The 17238-nt window shown below is 44.5% G+C and overlaps 1 protein-coding gene across 1 annotated transcript in view; it reads left to right on the forward strand.

Annotated features, from left to right (window-relative positions):
- The window catches only part of LOC136559781 (deleted in malignant brain tumors 1 protein-like), a 31686-nt gene extending 23647 nt beyond the window's left edge, over positions 1-8039 (forward strand). Inside the window, 8 exon segments of the mRNA XM_066555171.1 lie at positions 552-863; positions 1632-1943; positions 2823-3134; positions 4958-5177; positions 5489-5700; positions 5941-6113; positions 6671-7059; positions 7754-8039. Of these exon segments, the coding sequence (XP_066411268.1) occupies positions 552-863; positions 1632-1943; positions 2823-3134; positions 4958-5177; positions 5489-5700; positions 5941-6113; positions 6671-7059; positions 7754-8039 (2216 nt within the window).
- Positions 8040-17238: the final 9199 nt, after the last annotated feature.

The raw sequence follows: 17238 nt of genomic DNA on the forward strand, positions 1-17238 counted from the left end.
CAGCCCTTGCTGGTTTATTGAAAGTCTGCAGAGGGATTGCCTCTCATTGCAACCATGAGCAAAAATTCATTCTGCCTTATCTGCCTCATGTCCTGCATGGGTAGTACCAGAACTATTTCCTAGACATGCTCTGGCTCTGGGGATGTGGATGGAGGAAAGAAAGATGCTCCCTTAAATATTTTGACATTCAGGAGATGTCTCTGTGTGCACGGGGCTCCTGTGTGAAACAGCAAAGTCAGGATGGTGATTTGAGATGATTGAAAGAGCTCTGCAAGATGTTGAAGGAATCACAGGACAGGGGCTCCTAGAAAACGAGCGACACCCATCTGCATGACATGTGCTGATATGTTTAGAACATTTGTCATTGACACCAAATTCTTCCTTGCATCCACAGCTTCAACACTCCCCACATCGGCACCATACTCCACAGGTAATTCCAGTCCCCCAGCCCCCTGCCTGTCCTGGCAGCAGCCCCGTTGCAGTGGCCCATGTGGGCAGAGCAGAGTGCTGGGCTGGTGTGAGCTCATCCTTGTCCCTGTGCCGTGTGTCAGGGCCCAGCGTGCGGCTGTCGGGCGGCAGGAACGGCTGCGAGGGCCGCGTGGAGCTGTACGACGGCAGCACGTGGGGCACGGTGTGTGACGACCAGTGGGACATGAGGGATGCCCGGGTGGTCTGCCAGCAGCTGGGCTGTGGCCAGGCCATGGGAGCCCCACGCAACGCTCGCTTTGGCCCGGGCTCCGGCCGCATCTTCCTGGACGACGTGCAGTGCCGCGGGGACGAGCCCTCCCTGCAGATGTGCCGGCACAACGGCTGGGGCGTGCACAACTGCGGGCACGTGGAGGATGCCAGTGTCATCTGTGCAGGTGAGTGGCCAGCAGAGACCATCTCAAGCGGTTTGGCTTCCTCCACTGAAGGCAGGCAGGCTGAATTCTCTGGGCAGAGCTGGGGCTGAGTGATGCGGTCGCACAAAACACATTGAGAGATTGTAGTGTGGGAAAGATGGAGCAGGACTGGGAGCACTGTGGTGTCTGGATAGGGGAAAGGCTGGACAGAACTTCATGCTCTTGTCCCCTTTTCATCCTACAGCCTGGGTTTTCATCTCCACATCCACATCCACGGACATGTCCACATCCACATCTTTGTCCATGCCCATGCCCATATCCATGTCCATGTCCATGTCCATCCATTGTTACACTCCAGCTGTATTTGCTGCCCATTTATTCACTCCCTGTTCTTTGTTGCAGCCCCCCAGTCATCTCCTCCTCCTCAACGGCCGCTCACAACAGGTAAGTCCAGCTCTCCCAGTTTAGTGCCAATTTTAAAGCCATCCCCAATATGGCACAATAAGAAAAGGGGTGTCCAACAGGGCTGATTCTGGTCAGTGAAATGCTGCTGTTCCCCTATTCCCCTGATTGCAATCAGGACACTGGCAGCAAGGCCAGAGGAGGTCACATCTGCCATCTGTATGCCAGTGTTGTTTGCACAGTCACTGCCCTTCCCTGATCTCCCTAGACCTGCAACACCCCAGATCAAAGTCACAGAGGCAAAATCTCCAAACAGCAGGGGAGGTCGTTGGGACTGTGGATGCTGGGTTGGAGGGACTCAAACCAATGCCTCGTGCCGTGTGTCAGGGCCCAGCGTGCGGCTGTCGGGCGGCAGGAACGGCTGCGAGGGCCGCGTGGAGCTGTACGACGGCAGCACGTGGGGCACGGTGTGTGACGACCAGTGGGACATGAGGGATGCCCGGGTGGTCTGCCAGCAGCTGGGCTGTGGCCAGGCCATGGGAGCCCCACGCAACGCTCGCTTTGGCCCGGGCTCCGGCCGCATCTTCCTGGACGACGTGCAGTGCCGCGGGGACGAGCCCTCCCTGCAGATGTGCCGGCACAACGGCTGGGGCGTGCACAACTGCATGCACATGGAGGATGCCAGTGTCATCTGTGCAGGTGAGTGGCCAGCAGAGACCATCTCAAGCGGTTTGGCTTCCTCCACTGAAGGCAGGCAGGCTGAATTCTCTGGGCAGAGCTGGGGCTGAGTGATGCGGTCGCACAAAACACATTGAGAGATTGTAGTGTGGGAAAGATGGAGCAGGACTGGGAGCACTGTGGTGTCTGGATAGGGGAAAGGCTGGACAGAACTTCATGCTCTCGTCCCCTTTTCATCCTACAGCCTGGGTTTTCATCTCCACATCCACATCCACGGACATGTCCACATCCACATCTTTGTCCATGCCCATGCCCATATCCATGTCTATGTCCATGTTCATCCATTGTTACACTCCAGCTGTATTTGCTGCCCATTTATTCACTCCCTGTTCTTTGTTGCAGCCCCCCAGCCATCTCCTCCTCCTCAATGGCCGCTCACAACAGGTAAGTCCAGCTCTCCCAGCCTAGGCCTGCTTTTGAAGCCAGCCCCAGCTGGGCACAATAATAAAAGAGGGGTGTCCAACAGGGCTGATACTGGTCGGTGAAATGCTGCTGTTCCTCTATTCCCCTGACAACTCCAGGGTGCATGAATGTCACCCACAGTGAATGGGCCACATGCACGGCTAGCAAAGGGCTGTTCTGCCCATGAGCCAGGCTCTTGAGCATCTCTGTGCCCAGGGATCACAATCAGGACACTGGCAGCAAGGCCAGAGGAGGTCACATCTGCCATCTGTATGCCAGTGTTGTTTGCACAGTCACTGCCCTTCCCTGATCTCCCTAGACCTGCAACACCCCAGATCAAAGTCACAGAGGCAAAATCTCCAAACAGCAGGGGAGGTCGTTGGGACTGTGGATGCTGGGTTGGAGGGACTCAAACCAATGCCTCGTGCCGTGTGTCAGGGTCCAGCGTGCGGCTGTCGGGCGGCAGGAACGGCTGCGAGGGCCGCGTGGAGCTGTACGACGGCAGCACGTGGGGCACGGTGTGTGACGACCAGTGGGACATGAGGGATGCCCAGGTGCTGTGCCAGCAGCTGGGCTGTGGCCAGGCCCTGGATGCCCCACGCAACGCTCGCTTTGGCCCGGGCTCCGGCCGCATCTTCCTGGACGACGTGCAGTGCCGCGGGGACGAGCCCTCCCTGCAGATGTGCCGGCACAACGGCTGGGGCGTGCACAACTGCGTGCACATGGAGGACGCCAGTGTCATCTGTGCAGGTGAGTGGCCAGCAGGGAACTCTGGCTCTTTGGCATATCATTCTAACAGGGGTTGGGATCAGGCCAGGGCAGAGGTGAGGCTGGGCTCTTCTGCTGCCTGAGACTCAAGCCTATGCCATCCAAAATCCCCATTCTTGCACAGACAGGGAACAGCAGGATCTCCACAATTCCTGCTGTTGGCATCCACTGATGGGGCAAAGCTGTGGATTGAGGGGTTGTTCTTTATAGAGGATGGGGCAGGACTGGGGACAGGTCAGGCTGGTGCCAGGATGGGGGAAAGGAAGGAAAGAGCTCCACCCTCTCTCCTGGCATTAGGCCACCAGCTCTGCTTTTCATGGCCATTGCCATTGAACTCATCACCTCCCCAACTTACAGAGACACCCACCCCTCTGGAAATGACCACCACAGCACCAGCCTCTGCCACATCTGAGGTGTCCAGCCCAGCACTGCTGACCACCACAAGCACAGTGGCTAGCACAGCAAGCAGCAGCACAGAAGGTAACCCTGTCCACTCTCACTCACTGCCCTCCCCACTGCTCCTCATCTCCCTTGCCAGAGCTCATTGCACTGCAGGCAGTACTGGGCCTCTCCCAGCCCTGGGCCTCTCCTGTTAGGCCACCCCAAAGTAAACTAGGATGCAAACAGAGCATGGGGAAGAGCTGGCAAATGGAACAGAGCTGTGCTTTGAATCCAGGAACTTTGCAGCCATTGCTGGTTTAATGAAACTCTTTGCAGAGGGATTGCCTCTTACTGCAACCATGAGTATCACGCCCAGGGATCTATCTGCCTTCATCCCTTCAATTCCTGTATTGTTTGTACCAGAGCTGTTTATTAGATATACTCTGGGTTTTGGGATATGATCAGAAGAAACTAGAATATGGTCATTTGCAGTGCTTGCAACTGGGTCTCCCTTGGAGCTCATGGCCCTCTGTGCCTCATCTCCTGTTTCTGCTTCCCTGACTCCCTGTGATCCCCATTTTATCACTCTGTGCCTCAAGGTGAGGCCATGTTCCGGCCCCAGCTCCTTTCTCATGAATTGCAGTTCTCACATGTTTCTCTTCTTCCTTCACACCCACAGCTCCAGTGGCCACCTCAACACCTCCACCAGGTAATGCTTTGCTGTGGCTCTTCTCACCTTGCTTATTTCTTATTTCTGATCTGTCTGTCTCCCTGTTGCATATTTCTGTAAATTTGTCTTTTGTCTCTATGACAATATCGCTGCAAGTGTGAATGATCTTTTTCAAGCAGAATATAAAATGGATTTCATCTTTAAATGTCACATCTTGTAGCATTTGTATTCAGAGGCTCTGCTCACCTTCCTACAAAGACACTTTTAGGATTACCTGTGACAAGAATTAAGTCATTCATGCTGGCAGGAACACTAAAGCTTTTTGCAGCTATGTTTGTACTTAGGACTTTTTACAGCAGCCTGAAGGGCTTATTTCAGTCTGAGACCAGAAAATTGCTTTTTTTCTAGAAAACTTGCAACTTATTTACCCTCCAAAGACCTTAGGGGAATAAAGAGAAGCAGCAGAGTAACTGATGAGAGGCTGTCTGTTGAGGAAGGTGCTTCCATTTCAACTGTCATGACACCTCCCAGAATTGACCTCAACTCTAAAAAGAGGCAGAAAGCATCCAGGTGTTACCAGCCCAGCCTGAAGAGGGTAGTCTGACACCATGGATGGAAATCCACCCCTGAGTGAATTCCAAATCTAACATGCAAGCAAACCTAAAGCAAAAAACAAATATTAGTTTTGACTCAGCTCCTCTAGTCTACCACCTGCAGTCAGCAGGGGACCTGCTTTTCAATTACTGTGGGTGAGGCACATACAGCTCAAGTACACTTTTGCAGAGGTTACTGTAAGTAAATTCTGTCCCCTTTCTTTCTGCAGCACCTTATTTTTGTGGTGGCTCAGTCTCAGATCCCTCTGGGATGCTGCAGAGTCCCAACTACCCTGGAAATTATCCAAACGACGCTGACTGCGTGTGGGAAATACAAGTGGAGAACAATTTCCGTGTAACTCTCACATTTAGAGATATTGTGTAAGTAAAACCTTGATTCCCTGGGAAAATATCAAAGTCAAAACTTACTTGACAAGTTTGAGATCTTATTTGAAACAACCAACCTTCCCAATTTTAAAGATACTTCCAATGACATCCACAGTTTGAAGACCAGATCAAAATCTGGATTGATGTTGCATTGTTTACTCACCATTTTCTGCTAAAGCTGCATAAAAGACAAATTAAATTTGTGCTGAGAAAACTTTAAATGCTGAAAGATTTTATCACGTGTTAGGCAGTGAAATCAGTGTTTCTGAAATGGATTTGACAAAGTGCTGATGTTTTTCTACCAGGATGCAAAGCAGGACGTGCCAGCATGACTACATTGAAGTCTACGATGGACCTCTCCACTCTTCCCCTCTTCTTGGGAGATTCTGTTCTGGCTCCTTTCCCACATACGTGTCCTCTTCAAACATGATGAGTGTTCGCTTCCACAGCGATTCCAGATTCTCCTTCAGAGGCTTTCAGGCTCACTACTCCTCCATTCCAGCAGGTCACAACACCAGTAAGTTCCTGGCCAGTGTTTCCCAACAGACAAGCCTATTTATTGTTTTTGTTTGCAGAATAAATATCTGTGCCAATTTAAAGATTGTTGGAAATTGAATTGTGGAAATTGAATGATGTGTGTGAAATAGAGTGGGTTGGGGTGGGAACCGCCTGACTTCTAAATTCAGAAAAAAACCTACCTCTAATCATTACCAAATACCTAAAGTCACAAATACATTATACCTTCCTCTTCTACCAGCCATTCAGTGCTTGCCAGACTACATGCACGTAGTGGTCAGCAGAGACTACCTCCAGTCCCAGGGATACTCAGCACGGAGGGTCACCCTGAATGACAATCACTGCAGACCAACAGTCACCTCCCAGGAGGTTGTATTCAACATCCCCTACAATGGCTGTGGGACAATACAAGAGGTAAACTCCCTGTTTTGGGCACTCAAAACGTATCAAAGCTTGGCAAAACTTAGATGGAACATGACTGTGGTGTTGTGAGGTCCCCAGGATGAGGTGAGAAATGAGGAATCTGACTCCATGTTCTCAGAAGGCTGATTTATTGTTTTATTTTATGATATGATATGATATGATATGATATGATATGATATTACATTACATTACATTACATTACCTTATATTAATGATATGATACGATACGATGATATTATGCTATACTAAAACTATACTAAAGAAAGAGAAGGATACAGACAGAAAGCTTAACAAGAAAGAATAATAAAAACTCATGACTGACTCCTCAGAGTCTGACACAGCTTATGGTGTTTGGTCATTAAGTAAAAACAATTCACATGTTTGGATAAACAACCTCCAGACCGCATTCCAGAGGAGCAAACACAGGAGAAGCTGAGGCTTCTCATCTTCTCAGGAGAAGAAATCCTGGCGAAGGGATTTTTCAGGAAATATGACAGTGACACGTGACAAAAGCACAGTTCCTGATTTTAAATTGCATCGTTAAACAGGAGAACAACGACACAATCAACTACTCCAACACCATCAGGGTCGCGTCTTCCGGGTACATAATCAAGAGGAAGAAGAACATCAACTTGCACGTCAGCTGCAAAATGCTGCGGAAGAGCTGGCAGCAGGTGGTGTACGCTGCTGAGGACACCGTGGATGTGGACGAGTACCAGTTTGGGAGATACAACATGAACGTCACCTTCTACGAGTCCCCGGCGTTCCGGCGGCAAGTGCGCGCATCTCCCTACTACATCGACCTCAACCAAAACCTCTACCTGCAAGCCTGTCTTCACAGCCCAGACCCAAACCTGAAGGTGGTTGTGGACACGTGTGTGGCAGCACCTGACCCCCGTGATTTTAACACGCTGGCCTATTACTTAGTCAGGAATGGGTAAGGGCTTTCTTCAAGGCTTGAAGCACACCCGCCATCCACATTTACTTTAAATGATACAGATAATCTGAATGGAGTTAGAACTCGCTATCAGCAGACTGTGAAAAGTGGTCTTTGATTTTTTTATTTTTGCAGTATGAGCTTGGAAATAAGAAATTATATTTAGACCTTACTTTCATTGCACTTACTCCTTCTTTGTCCTGTGAACAAAATTTGAAGTAGTGGGAGAAAAGTAGATGACACAGTGAAAACTGGCAGTAGGAATTGTCATCCTAAGAGTTAAATATTTTAGTAAAACCAAGTCAAGCATTAGAGTGATTTTTTATGCCTTGTATAACACTGACATAAATAACAGTCTGTTGTTCCCTCTTCATCACTTAAAGTGTTCTTCTCTTAGAAAAAGAAGAAGAGTTGCCAACCCTCCAGCAACTGTTTCATAGTACTTTAAAATACATTTTTTATATTTTATTTTATATTTTATATATTTCTATATTTTTAAAGTTCATACTGTGCTATGAAGGTTACATTTTTACCCTACTGCTTTCCTAGTACCAGACTATGACACAATTCAGTTTTAATCTGAATTTCGCGGGAATGTATCATAATAAATCGAATAATTTGAATTTTAATTTTGCAGGAACGTGCAGGTGCACATCTGTGAAGAGACTAATCCCCTTCTTTTGCTCCTTTCTAGGTGTCCTAGAGATTCTTCCTACGCCACGTACTACTCCCCTTCCAGCCACTTTGCTCGGTTCAAGTTCAACGCCTTCAAGTTCATGAGCCGGCACCCGTCGGTGTACCTCAAGTGCCAGATGCTGGTCTGCAGGCTTGGGGACTATTCCTCCCACTGCTACAGGGGCTGCAGCTCCAGGCCCAAGAGGGACACCAGCCCCGCTGAGGAGCACGTGGATGTGGTGGTTGGGCCCCTTCAGCTCCGAGGAGGGGATGCTCCCAGTGGAAGCACTGGGAAAGATGAATAAATTTCTCTCACGTTTGCTCCAGGGTGACCAACGGGCTCCAAGGAAAGCCACAGCTCTGTCATGTCTCACTGAAATCTGCTTTTGCCAACTTTGCCATGAAAAGGGAGAGATCCGCACCTTGCAAGCTTCTGCTTTCACCCACATTTTAAAAAGTGTAACTTCCCTGGCTGTCCCAAAGGAGAGTTCCCTGTAATCCTTTTTAGTGCTAAAACTCCTTGAATTGTGCTAGTTAGCTCCAGTCTGATTGTGGATTTGGGGATATGGTTTCTTGGTGGGCCTATCTGTGGTAGTTTAATGGTAGGACTCGATAACCTTAAAGGACTTTTCTAAGATAAATGATCCCATGATTCTATGACAGCCAGCTGGGAGCAAACTCCCAGACTTCTTGAGAAATATTTCATTCCCTCAGTTGTGCTCTGCTTATGAAGTTTGTTTAGTTGAGTTGTCATCCTTGCTAATATGAAGCCTGTCCAAATAGTTGAAAGCAGTGAATCTGTGAGTTTGCTTATTTCTGACTTTGATCTGGGAGCCACTCCTTTAAAACTGGAGCTCTTTGTGCCTTGACCTTCAATACGCTGAGATCAAACCCCAGAAATTTCACTCATAGGGCTGGGCTCTTCTAGCAACCAGAATTGTGGCTATACAATATTCTAATTACTCTGAGTATTGCTTTTAGTGCTATATTTCTCATTGAAACAATGATGGGTCTGTGCATATTTATAAAATGCAGAAATTTCCAAGCTAAAATAATCTGTTCTGTGAGCAGTGTAATTTATAATCAAAGGAGGTAATATTTACATAGCAATAAATCTATTTTGTCTCTCAAATTAATATCTCTGTGCTTGAAATACAAATGTTTTACTGTGTTGAAGAGTGTGGTCTGTTTGATTAAAAATTCCAAGTGATGGTCTGAGCCTGTGCTTCTGAAACACTACACAGGGAACTTCTAGATATCTTAATCTAAAAATTACTTTAATATATCAAAATATAATTATAAATATTATAAATATTAGATAATATAAAGTGTATGAAACATGTAATTTTATTAAATATAGTTATATAAATATTATAATTATTATAATTATAAATATGTCAATATCTTACCCCTGCTGCTAACAATTCCCTCACACCAGAGGTTGGTGCTGTCACCCTCCTGGCAGGTGTTGTTTCTGTTCTTGATGGTTTTCCTGCCAGGCTGGCACTGAAGGAGCTGCTTTCACATGGCATAACGCCAGAGCAAAGGTCAGCATCACTCACTGGATGAATGCAGGGCAAACCTTACATTTTATGAGCCACCAAAATGCCTCACTGATGACAGACTCACATCTGCCATTTGTGGGAAGCTGTGATATCTTTATCTTCAATAAATTCTGCTGCAATGCCTTAGAACAGCTTTGTAATCCTAACACTTCTTAAAGGATTAAGAAACAATTTCAACTTTCATGCCACAAGTTGTTTAGCACAATTATTTTATCATTTTTCTCCTCTTTAATTCTCCTCTCACATCATTCTAAAACCATTTATCTAATGCCTCAAAGTTTTGTGAGCTGGAGTGAAAATGTGAGTGAGGCATCAAGAAATATTTCAAGGTTTATTGAAAGGAAGGAAGATTTAATTTGGTGAGATGGATCATCTCTGGAAAGGAACCGTAAAAATTGATCTTACCACAGCAATTTGTGGCTCTACAATATTCTAATTATTTTGAGCATTGATTAATATCTTTTCCATTAAGTTTTAGCTTCTCTAGATTGAATAAATCCAAATTCAAAATACACTGAGTTGTTAAAGATATGTTGTTTGCAATCTTTTAAGGCTGAAATACACAATCTATTCTAAAGGCTTTTTATATCAATTTTTAGCCTTCCATTTACACACACCCTAAACCAGGCAAACCCACAAATGTCATCCAAGAGATTGAATCCCAGCCAGGAGGCTTTTCAGTGCTCACCCAAATGTTCAAGAGGTGAAAGACATTTCATATCTGCTTTCCAGAAGGAGGAGTTTTGTTCAATTTTTATTACTTTTGATTGCTGATCACAAAACTATTTAATTCGTTTTCTCCTCCATGGCTGTATGTTTTGCAGTTGTGAGGAGTTTGGCTTCTCAGGAATTACCCAGCCTTTCAGAACGTCTTGTGCACATTTAAAAATCAGACTGAAATATGCTGGAAATGCAAACAGACAAATGCCACATAAACATTTATCACTGATGCATGAAAACATGAAAAGGAAGACCTGGGATTTCTTGCCTTTCATGTCCTAGTTAAAAAATACAAGGAATTAAAGCCAAAATGTAAGCTAAAATTGTTTATTTGGCCTTTTGTTTTGGTTTTTGTTTGGTTTGTAGGGGATCAGTTATGCCAATCTGCCAGTGAAGGCTGGTGCCTGCAAACACAAGGGTGTCAAGAACAGGAGCACGTGAAGGACATTTCTTTTGCTCTTTTAAATGAGCATTCTGGGTGCTGCTTATTTTTGTCACCTGCTCTGCCCTCAGACGAGACACACCAACCATCACTTGGCACTTTTTCCTTTGAACAGCTGTCTGATTTTGGTATTGGGTTATTTTATTTCCTCCTGGTGTGTCTGTCTCGACTCAACCATGTCCTTGTTCACTCAGCACTCAACTCATCATCTCAGCACCAATAACAAATATTTTTTTTTTTTGCAGCACCATGAGAAAATCCCTTAGAAGTGTCAACCCAATGACAGAATCACACCCTGCACTGCTTCTGGCTGGGGTAGTGAATTTTCTACCTAGCAGCTGGTACAGTGCCTTGTTTGGATTTAGGACAAGAATAATATTGAGAACACACTGATGGTTCTGAGCAACTCTCACACTCAGTCAAGGATTTCTCACCTCCTCGTCCTCCCCTGCCAGTGAGGACGCTGGAGGGGCTCAAGATATTTAATTTTATTTAATTTTATATTACATATATATATATTTTTAATATTTTATTTTTCCCCAGTTGTCTCCCCCATTCCACTGGGAGAGGGGAACAAGCAAAGAGCTGAAAGTGCTCAGAACTCTGACAAAACTGAAAACTGCACATCCCTGAGAAATTCTCCTCAAGGTTTCTTTAATGGGAAGAGAAGGGATCAAAAGCAATTTGATTTAAAATGCATGTGTATTTTTTAGTAAATAATTGCATGGGGTCTGTGGGTTCCTGACTTCATGCTGTTCCCAGTGGTACCAAGCCACCTATTTGGCCAGAACAGGGGTTGAAGCAAAGCTCAGAAACAAAGTCCTTGTTTGCTTATTTGTATGCTGGATTTCCTGTCCTGTTTATCCTTCTATTCTAATTTTGGAGAATGAAGCAGATCATTCAGCTCTGTAGCCCTCCTTCCCAGGAACCTGCCACAAAAATATTTATAACTGGGTATAAATAAACATGGTTTTGTTTCTGCATCTCATAGCCAGCAAGTAGATTCAATTTTTTATTTGTTAATAGCAAATCCTCATGTAGATTGAGATTTCAAAACCCAATTAGGGTTTGCAGGGTATGGGTAAGAAACACCATTTTTCCGGTTTTCATTACTTTCTCCCCATGCTTTCCCAGGGAATGCCACAGGCATCCATTGACATCAAGCTGAATTCAGCAGCTGAGCACAACCTTCTGCTCCCAGTTCTGGCCATGGGGTCCTTTAACGCCCAAGCCCCACTGCTTGCACCAAATTCCAATTACATAACTAAAGGAATATACTCTGGAGATCATTTCACTCAACAGATAATTTTATTTTCTTAGTTAACTTCATCAGACTCACCAAGCCACAACGAAGCTTTTTTAACGGGATTGCACCAGAATCTCCCTGTGGTATTTTTACATTTTTTTGGCTGTTTTTATCTAGATGGCAAAACATAAGGAGACACTAAAATTCACACAGCAGCTTGTGAATATTAGGAGATCTTCTCTCTCAGACTCAGGACACAAGAACTCTATTTTAATGAAACCTCTCCTGGCTTAGGAAACTCATCAGTGACCTGGCTGTGTCACTGGAGTGAGAGCTGTTTCCATTTCCTAGAATAACTCTTGGAGCACCTCTTTTGCCCTGAATCACCTGGTACTCATTCAAGTAAATTTTCTCTCTTTTTTTTTTTCTGAAATAAGTGGATTAGTCACAGGGTGTGATGTAGACATTAATTGTACTGCTGCTGTTCTAAAGAGCCTGCCAAGTCTGAACGACTGTCACTTTGGTTTTCCCTCTATTTTTCTCATAATTTCAGAGATGTGTATTTTCTGTTTCCTCCCAGTGGCTGACTAGAAATGTTGAGATGTTTTGGAAGCATTTGGCATTAGTTACCACCTTCTGTGGCTAAGCCTGGATTCAAGCAGGTCTTTGTTGCATGAGATGCGATGAAAATCGAGCTGTGTTCATGCGAGGGCTCTGTGCCTCCACACAAAGGTGTGTCTTTTCCAACCTCAGTGATTCCATGACTCTGTTTGGCCAAGCCAAACCTTCTACCCCAAATTCTGGGTGCTGTTATCCCCAGTTCAGGCTCAGAAATCCAAAGGTTTTTGGATTTCTGCTGCTTCACTTTCCCTTGGAGGTCCCGGGCAGCGTTGGTTTGAGAGCTGCACTATGAGCAAGCAGAGTAAACACTTGATCTGAGCCTTGCCAGCCTGAGACAAGCCCTCTTTGTTCCAGAAGTTGACTGGATTTTGCTAAGGAATGCATTGTTGGGGAAGACAAGAGGGCTGCTCCCTGCCAGCTCTGCAAGGATCCATCCGGGCGTCACAGGAGGTGCTGCCCAAAGGCAGCAGTGTCACAGCTGGGGTGACAGAAATCAAGCTGGGAATTAACTGTTTGAAACACAGGCTAGAATTTGGGCAGTCTTGAGAGGTTCCTGGCATTGCATATTGGGAAAAAAATAGGGAAAAAAATAGCAATTTGTTTACTGCAGATAAGGCAGTCCACTGCCCTGGTAATGCTTTCTCCCTGGCTCCTCTTGGGCCAGTGGCTGCTGTGGGCTGTCCAAGGGGAGGGGTTAAGCACTGCTCCCATAGAAGAGAAGGGCTTCAAACAAGTATTAAGGTACTCAAAAAACGAAGCTATTAGAAAGGAACTCCTGCAAAAAAAAATTTACTGAAACATTTTAGAAGTTAAAAGTATCTCCACTCTATGAAATTACATTGGCTATTGCTGCTCTCTCAGTTTCCTGACTTCCAAAGTACTTCCTGTGTAGTATCAAACCCTATCTGATCAAATCCTTTGGTTTTACTTTGGTTTGCCTTGGATTTTCATTTTAGTGACCACATTGTTTCATTTATACAACCTTTTTACTACTAACACTTTAAAAATTCGTATTTTCCCCTATAATCATAAACAAATACATTTCAAGACTGGTCTGACTTCTGTTGTAGACCTGTGTAATAGTCCTGGAACAAGGTGTATTAATCTGCTTCTTATTGTTTCAACAATATCTTCAGCACCATGTGCAATACCCCATCTCCTTGCTAGATGTAGTTGTTACTGCAGTGACTCAAACTCCACCTAGAAGTGACTGATTTTTTCATTCACAGAAATGAGGCAAACTCCTTACATTTGTGTAATTGCGTTTAACATCATGCTCTGATATTTCAGAACTGAATTTGTACAGAGCAGAACACTGGAGGTATTCAATGTTCTCACAGACACAACCCAGAATAAGCTGCCTCAAGCAGCATAATCCAACTTGCATATATCTCTGATTCTGTCTTGCCATGAAACATCCAGGTTCAGGGAAATTTTCTTTTGTCTTTCAAATGAATGTCAGTGAGGGTGGTGAATGGGGGGAACCAATGCTAAGGGCAGGCTGAAATATTTTGCAAAAGAGCCTGGGGGAACATTTGTGGTGATTTCTGGGATTAAAGTGATTCAGCAGCTGTCTGCAACCAGCAGGTCTGTGGACATGCTGCAGCACCTTCAGGAGGTGTGACTTTTGCTCACAGCCCAAGAAAAATTGTCATGGATGATGTGCAGTGCAGGGGGATGAGAAATGCCTGTGGGAGTGTTCTCACAAGGGGTGGAGAGAAGTGTGGCAGCCACTGTGATGCCAGTGCCATTTGCTTGTGTACAATACCTGTGCTTGCTCAAGAGGAGCCACAGTGAATTTTTAATTTTGTCAAATTCAAAAGTGCTCCACTGAACTATAAAACACTTTTCTCAACAGCATTATGCCTCTCTTAATACCCACACTGTCACCAAATCTCTGTCCTATGCAGTGTTTCCCTCTTTTTTTTCTTGATTTTTAATCCATATTTGACGTGGCAAAATTGCATCCAACAAAGATTCAAAACCTTTTAGAGCATTTTAAGTAGTGCCACTAAGAGTCCATCCTGTTGTATTACTGCCACACTTTTTAGTCACCTGTAACCTCCTTTAGCAGGAGGTTAACTCTATTGGCTCTATTTAGGAGTTGGTTAACTCTATTTGCTCTCTACCAAGCCTTGGGAGGAACAAAATCAATCCCAAGGCACATTCTGCCCTCACAGAACAAACAAACTTTCACACAGGAGACTTTTCCTGAGCTTAAAGTTCTAATCTCACATATCCGACCTTAAGAAAGCTTTTATTGAGCAGCTGAGGATCATTTATTTGAGTGAGATAACCAGGATAAACCAAATGCAAAGGTTTGGAGTCACGACTGAATTTGCCTGTTGTCCTTTGCAGCTTAGGGGCAGAAAGCAAGAAAAAGGAACCAGAGCTGTGTCAGATCCCTCTGAAGGATATGCCATGACCTTCTGGCCCTTCTTGGTTCTTACCCAAATTTAACCTTGACAACTTTTTAAAATGTCTGCCTGATGGTAAAAGAAGTTCAAAGTCTCGTTCTCCTCTGATTTTTCAAGTTGTTGGCAAGGACAGTCAGCTCTCAATTAATTATCCAGTTGTTGGACACTTTGTTAAACAAAACAGGTTTTACAAAAAAGGTGAAGTGTCATCACAGAATCATAGAATATCTTGATTTGGAAGCAATCCATGATGTTTGAGTCCAGCTCCAGTCTTGATTTGGAAGCAATCCATGATGTTTGAGTCCAGCTCCCCTATTGCTCCTCAATAGGGCTACCTACAATTAAACTACCTGACTTACAATGTTGTCCAGGCACTTCTTGACCTCTGGCAGGTTTTGTGCTGCAGCCAGAGGAGCTGTTCCACTGTCAAACCACCCTCTGAGAGGAAAAACCTCTTTGAAAAATACAGTTAATTTTACAGACACTGTAATTCTTAAAATGTATATTTTGTCTATTTCCTCCTCTGACAGCTTCTATGGGAACTGAAATACCTGGCACTTTCAATTTCATGGGTATTCAACCATTTCTATCTTGAGAAAAAAATCCTTACCATAAAAAACTTGCTCTTTAAATTATTACTGATTTGCACCTTATTTAGTTTCTTCAGTAGCTTATGCATAAGGAAAAAATTAAAATACAGTGTATTTTGACCACAGTGAAAGCAGTAATTCTGAGTTACATGAGTTTTCATGAGGTTAACTATAGATTTTTAATATTTAAGGAGATTTAATATATGAAACCTAAATATAAATCTGATTTGCCACAGGACTGAAAGGATGTGACCTTTTGAGTGTGAAAAACCTCTTCACTGAATCAGGTTGTTAGAGGTCTCAAGTCTTAAAAAAGAAAAGGTGTTGCATAAAACAGCATTTTTAATATTATCTGTTATCTTCACTTACCTCACACAAAAAAACCCCTAAGAGAAATTTTTGTACTTCCTAATGAAACTCAAAGGCCCTTAAGTGATATTAAAATGCAAGGAGAAAAGGAAATGCAGTTATAGGGAAGTCATGGTGACATTGTGATGCTTTGGCTTGATTAACCTCATGTCTTGGTCACCCTTGTCTCAATGAGTTGAACCTTGATTTTGCTCTATTAATTTAAATACTTCACTGTAAATATATCAATAAATACCCATCATCATTTGTCTAGCACAGGTAATTTATTTAATTATGACTGATTTCATAACCACCACTCAGCTGGGTATAAATCACTTTAACTTTGGCAGCCTGCAGAGCCTTTCTTCTTCTCTGCACTGGCAGTGAGCTGCACTGCAAACTTCATGTGTCTCATTGCACTGATTAAAAAATTAAATTTTAAAAATTGAAATTAAATTTAAAGGCAGCAGCAGTGACAGCTCAGTCCGTGGCACCACAAGGCCACTCCTGTATTTGATGACAAATGTTCCAAGGGTGCTGGAGAAGGTCACCAGCACTGATGTGACCCTGCCCTGGCACTGCTGAGGTCAAAGGGATTTGCTGGAAGCTGAGGAAAGCTCTCCATTAAGACCATTGTCCACAGGAAAGTGGGAAGCAGGAAAAGCTGCAGAAATGCAGCAGGTGCCAAGACAAGCAGGGTGTGTTGACAGAAAGCCTCAGTGGGTAACAGGATGGAATGACCTCTCCTGCCATGTGTGGGGCCAAGGCCACTGACACCCCTTGACTTTGGCACAGCCTTCACCCCTGACAAAGATTTTCCCTTACTGGGGCTTCCAGAGGCTGATGTGACATCCTTATCCCAAGGGAATTCTCCTCTGGGACTGGGCAGCTGGGCCCAGTGTGACTGTTCACAGGGGTTTTAGGATGAGGGAAGAGATGAGGATCTGACTCCACGTTTCAGAGGGCTTGATTTATTATTTTATGATATATATTATATTAAAACCATACTAAAAGAATAGAAGAAAGGATTTCATCAGAAGGCTAGCTAAGAATAGAAAAAGAAAGAATGATAACAAAAGCTTGTGTCTCGGACAGAGAGTCTGAGCCAGCTGACTGTGATTGGTCATTAATTGCAAACAACATGAGACCAATCCCAGATGCACCTGTTGCATTCCACAGCAGCAGATAACCATTGTTTACATTTTGGTTTTGAGGAGGAAGAATCATTGTTTACATTTGGCTTCTCAGGAGAAAAAATCCCAAGGAAAGGATTTTTCATAAAATGCGTCTGTGACAGACCCAGCACTCAATACTCAGTTTGGTCCAAACGCAGTGGCTTCATACCTAAAGTTTTCACTTTACAATAAATGCACCATAAATACAGGCAATCACTTTGCAGGCTATGTCATTGAGGTGTGATTTACTTCAGCTTAATTTGCTTGTTGTCTATCATTCCTCAAAAATTCCTCTCACTTCAGAACTTATTGGACTTCAGTGGAAAGGCCATCAGAGAGAAAACCTGGCCTGTTCCAGCACTGGTGTGGCCAGCAGGAGC

This window comes from Molothrus aeneus, chromosome 8 (assembly GCF_037042795.1).
Source record: "Molothrus aeneus isolate 106 chromosome 8, BPBGC_Maene_1.0, whole genome shotgun sequence".
Classification (NCBI taxonomy): Eukaryota; Metazoa; Chordata; class Aves; order Passeriformes; family Icteridae; genus Molothrus; species Molothrus aeneus.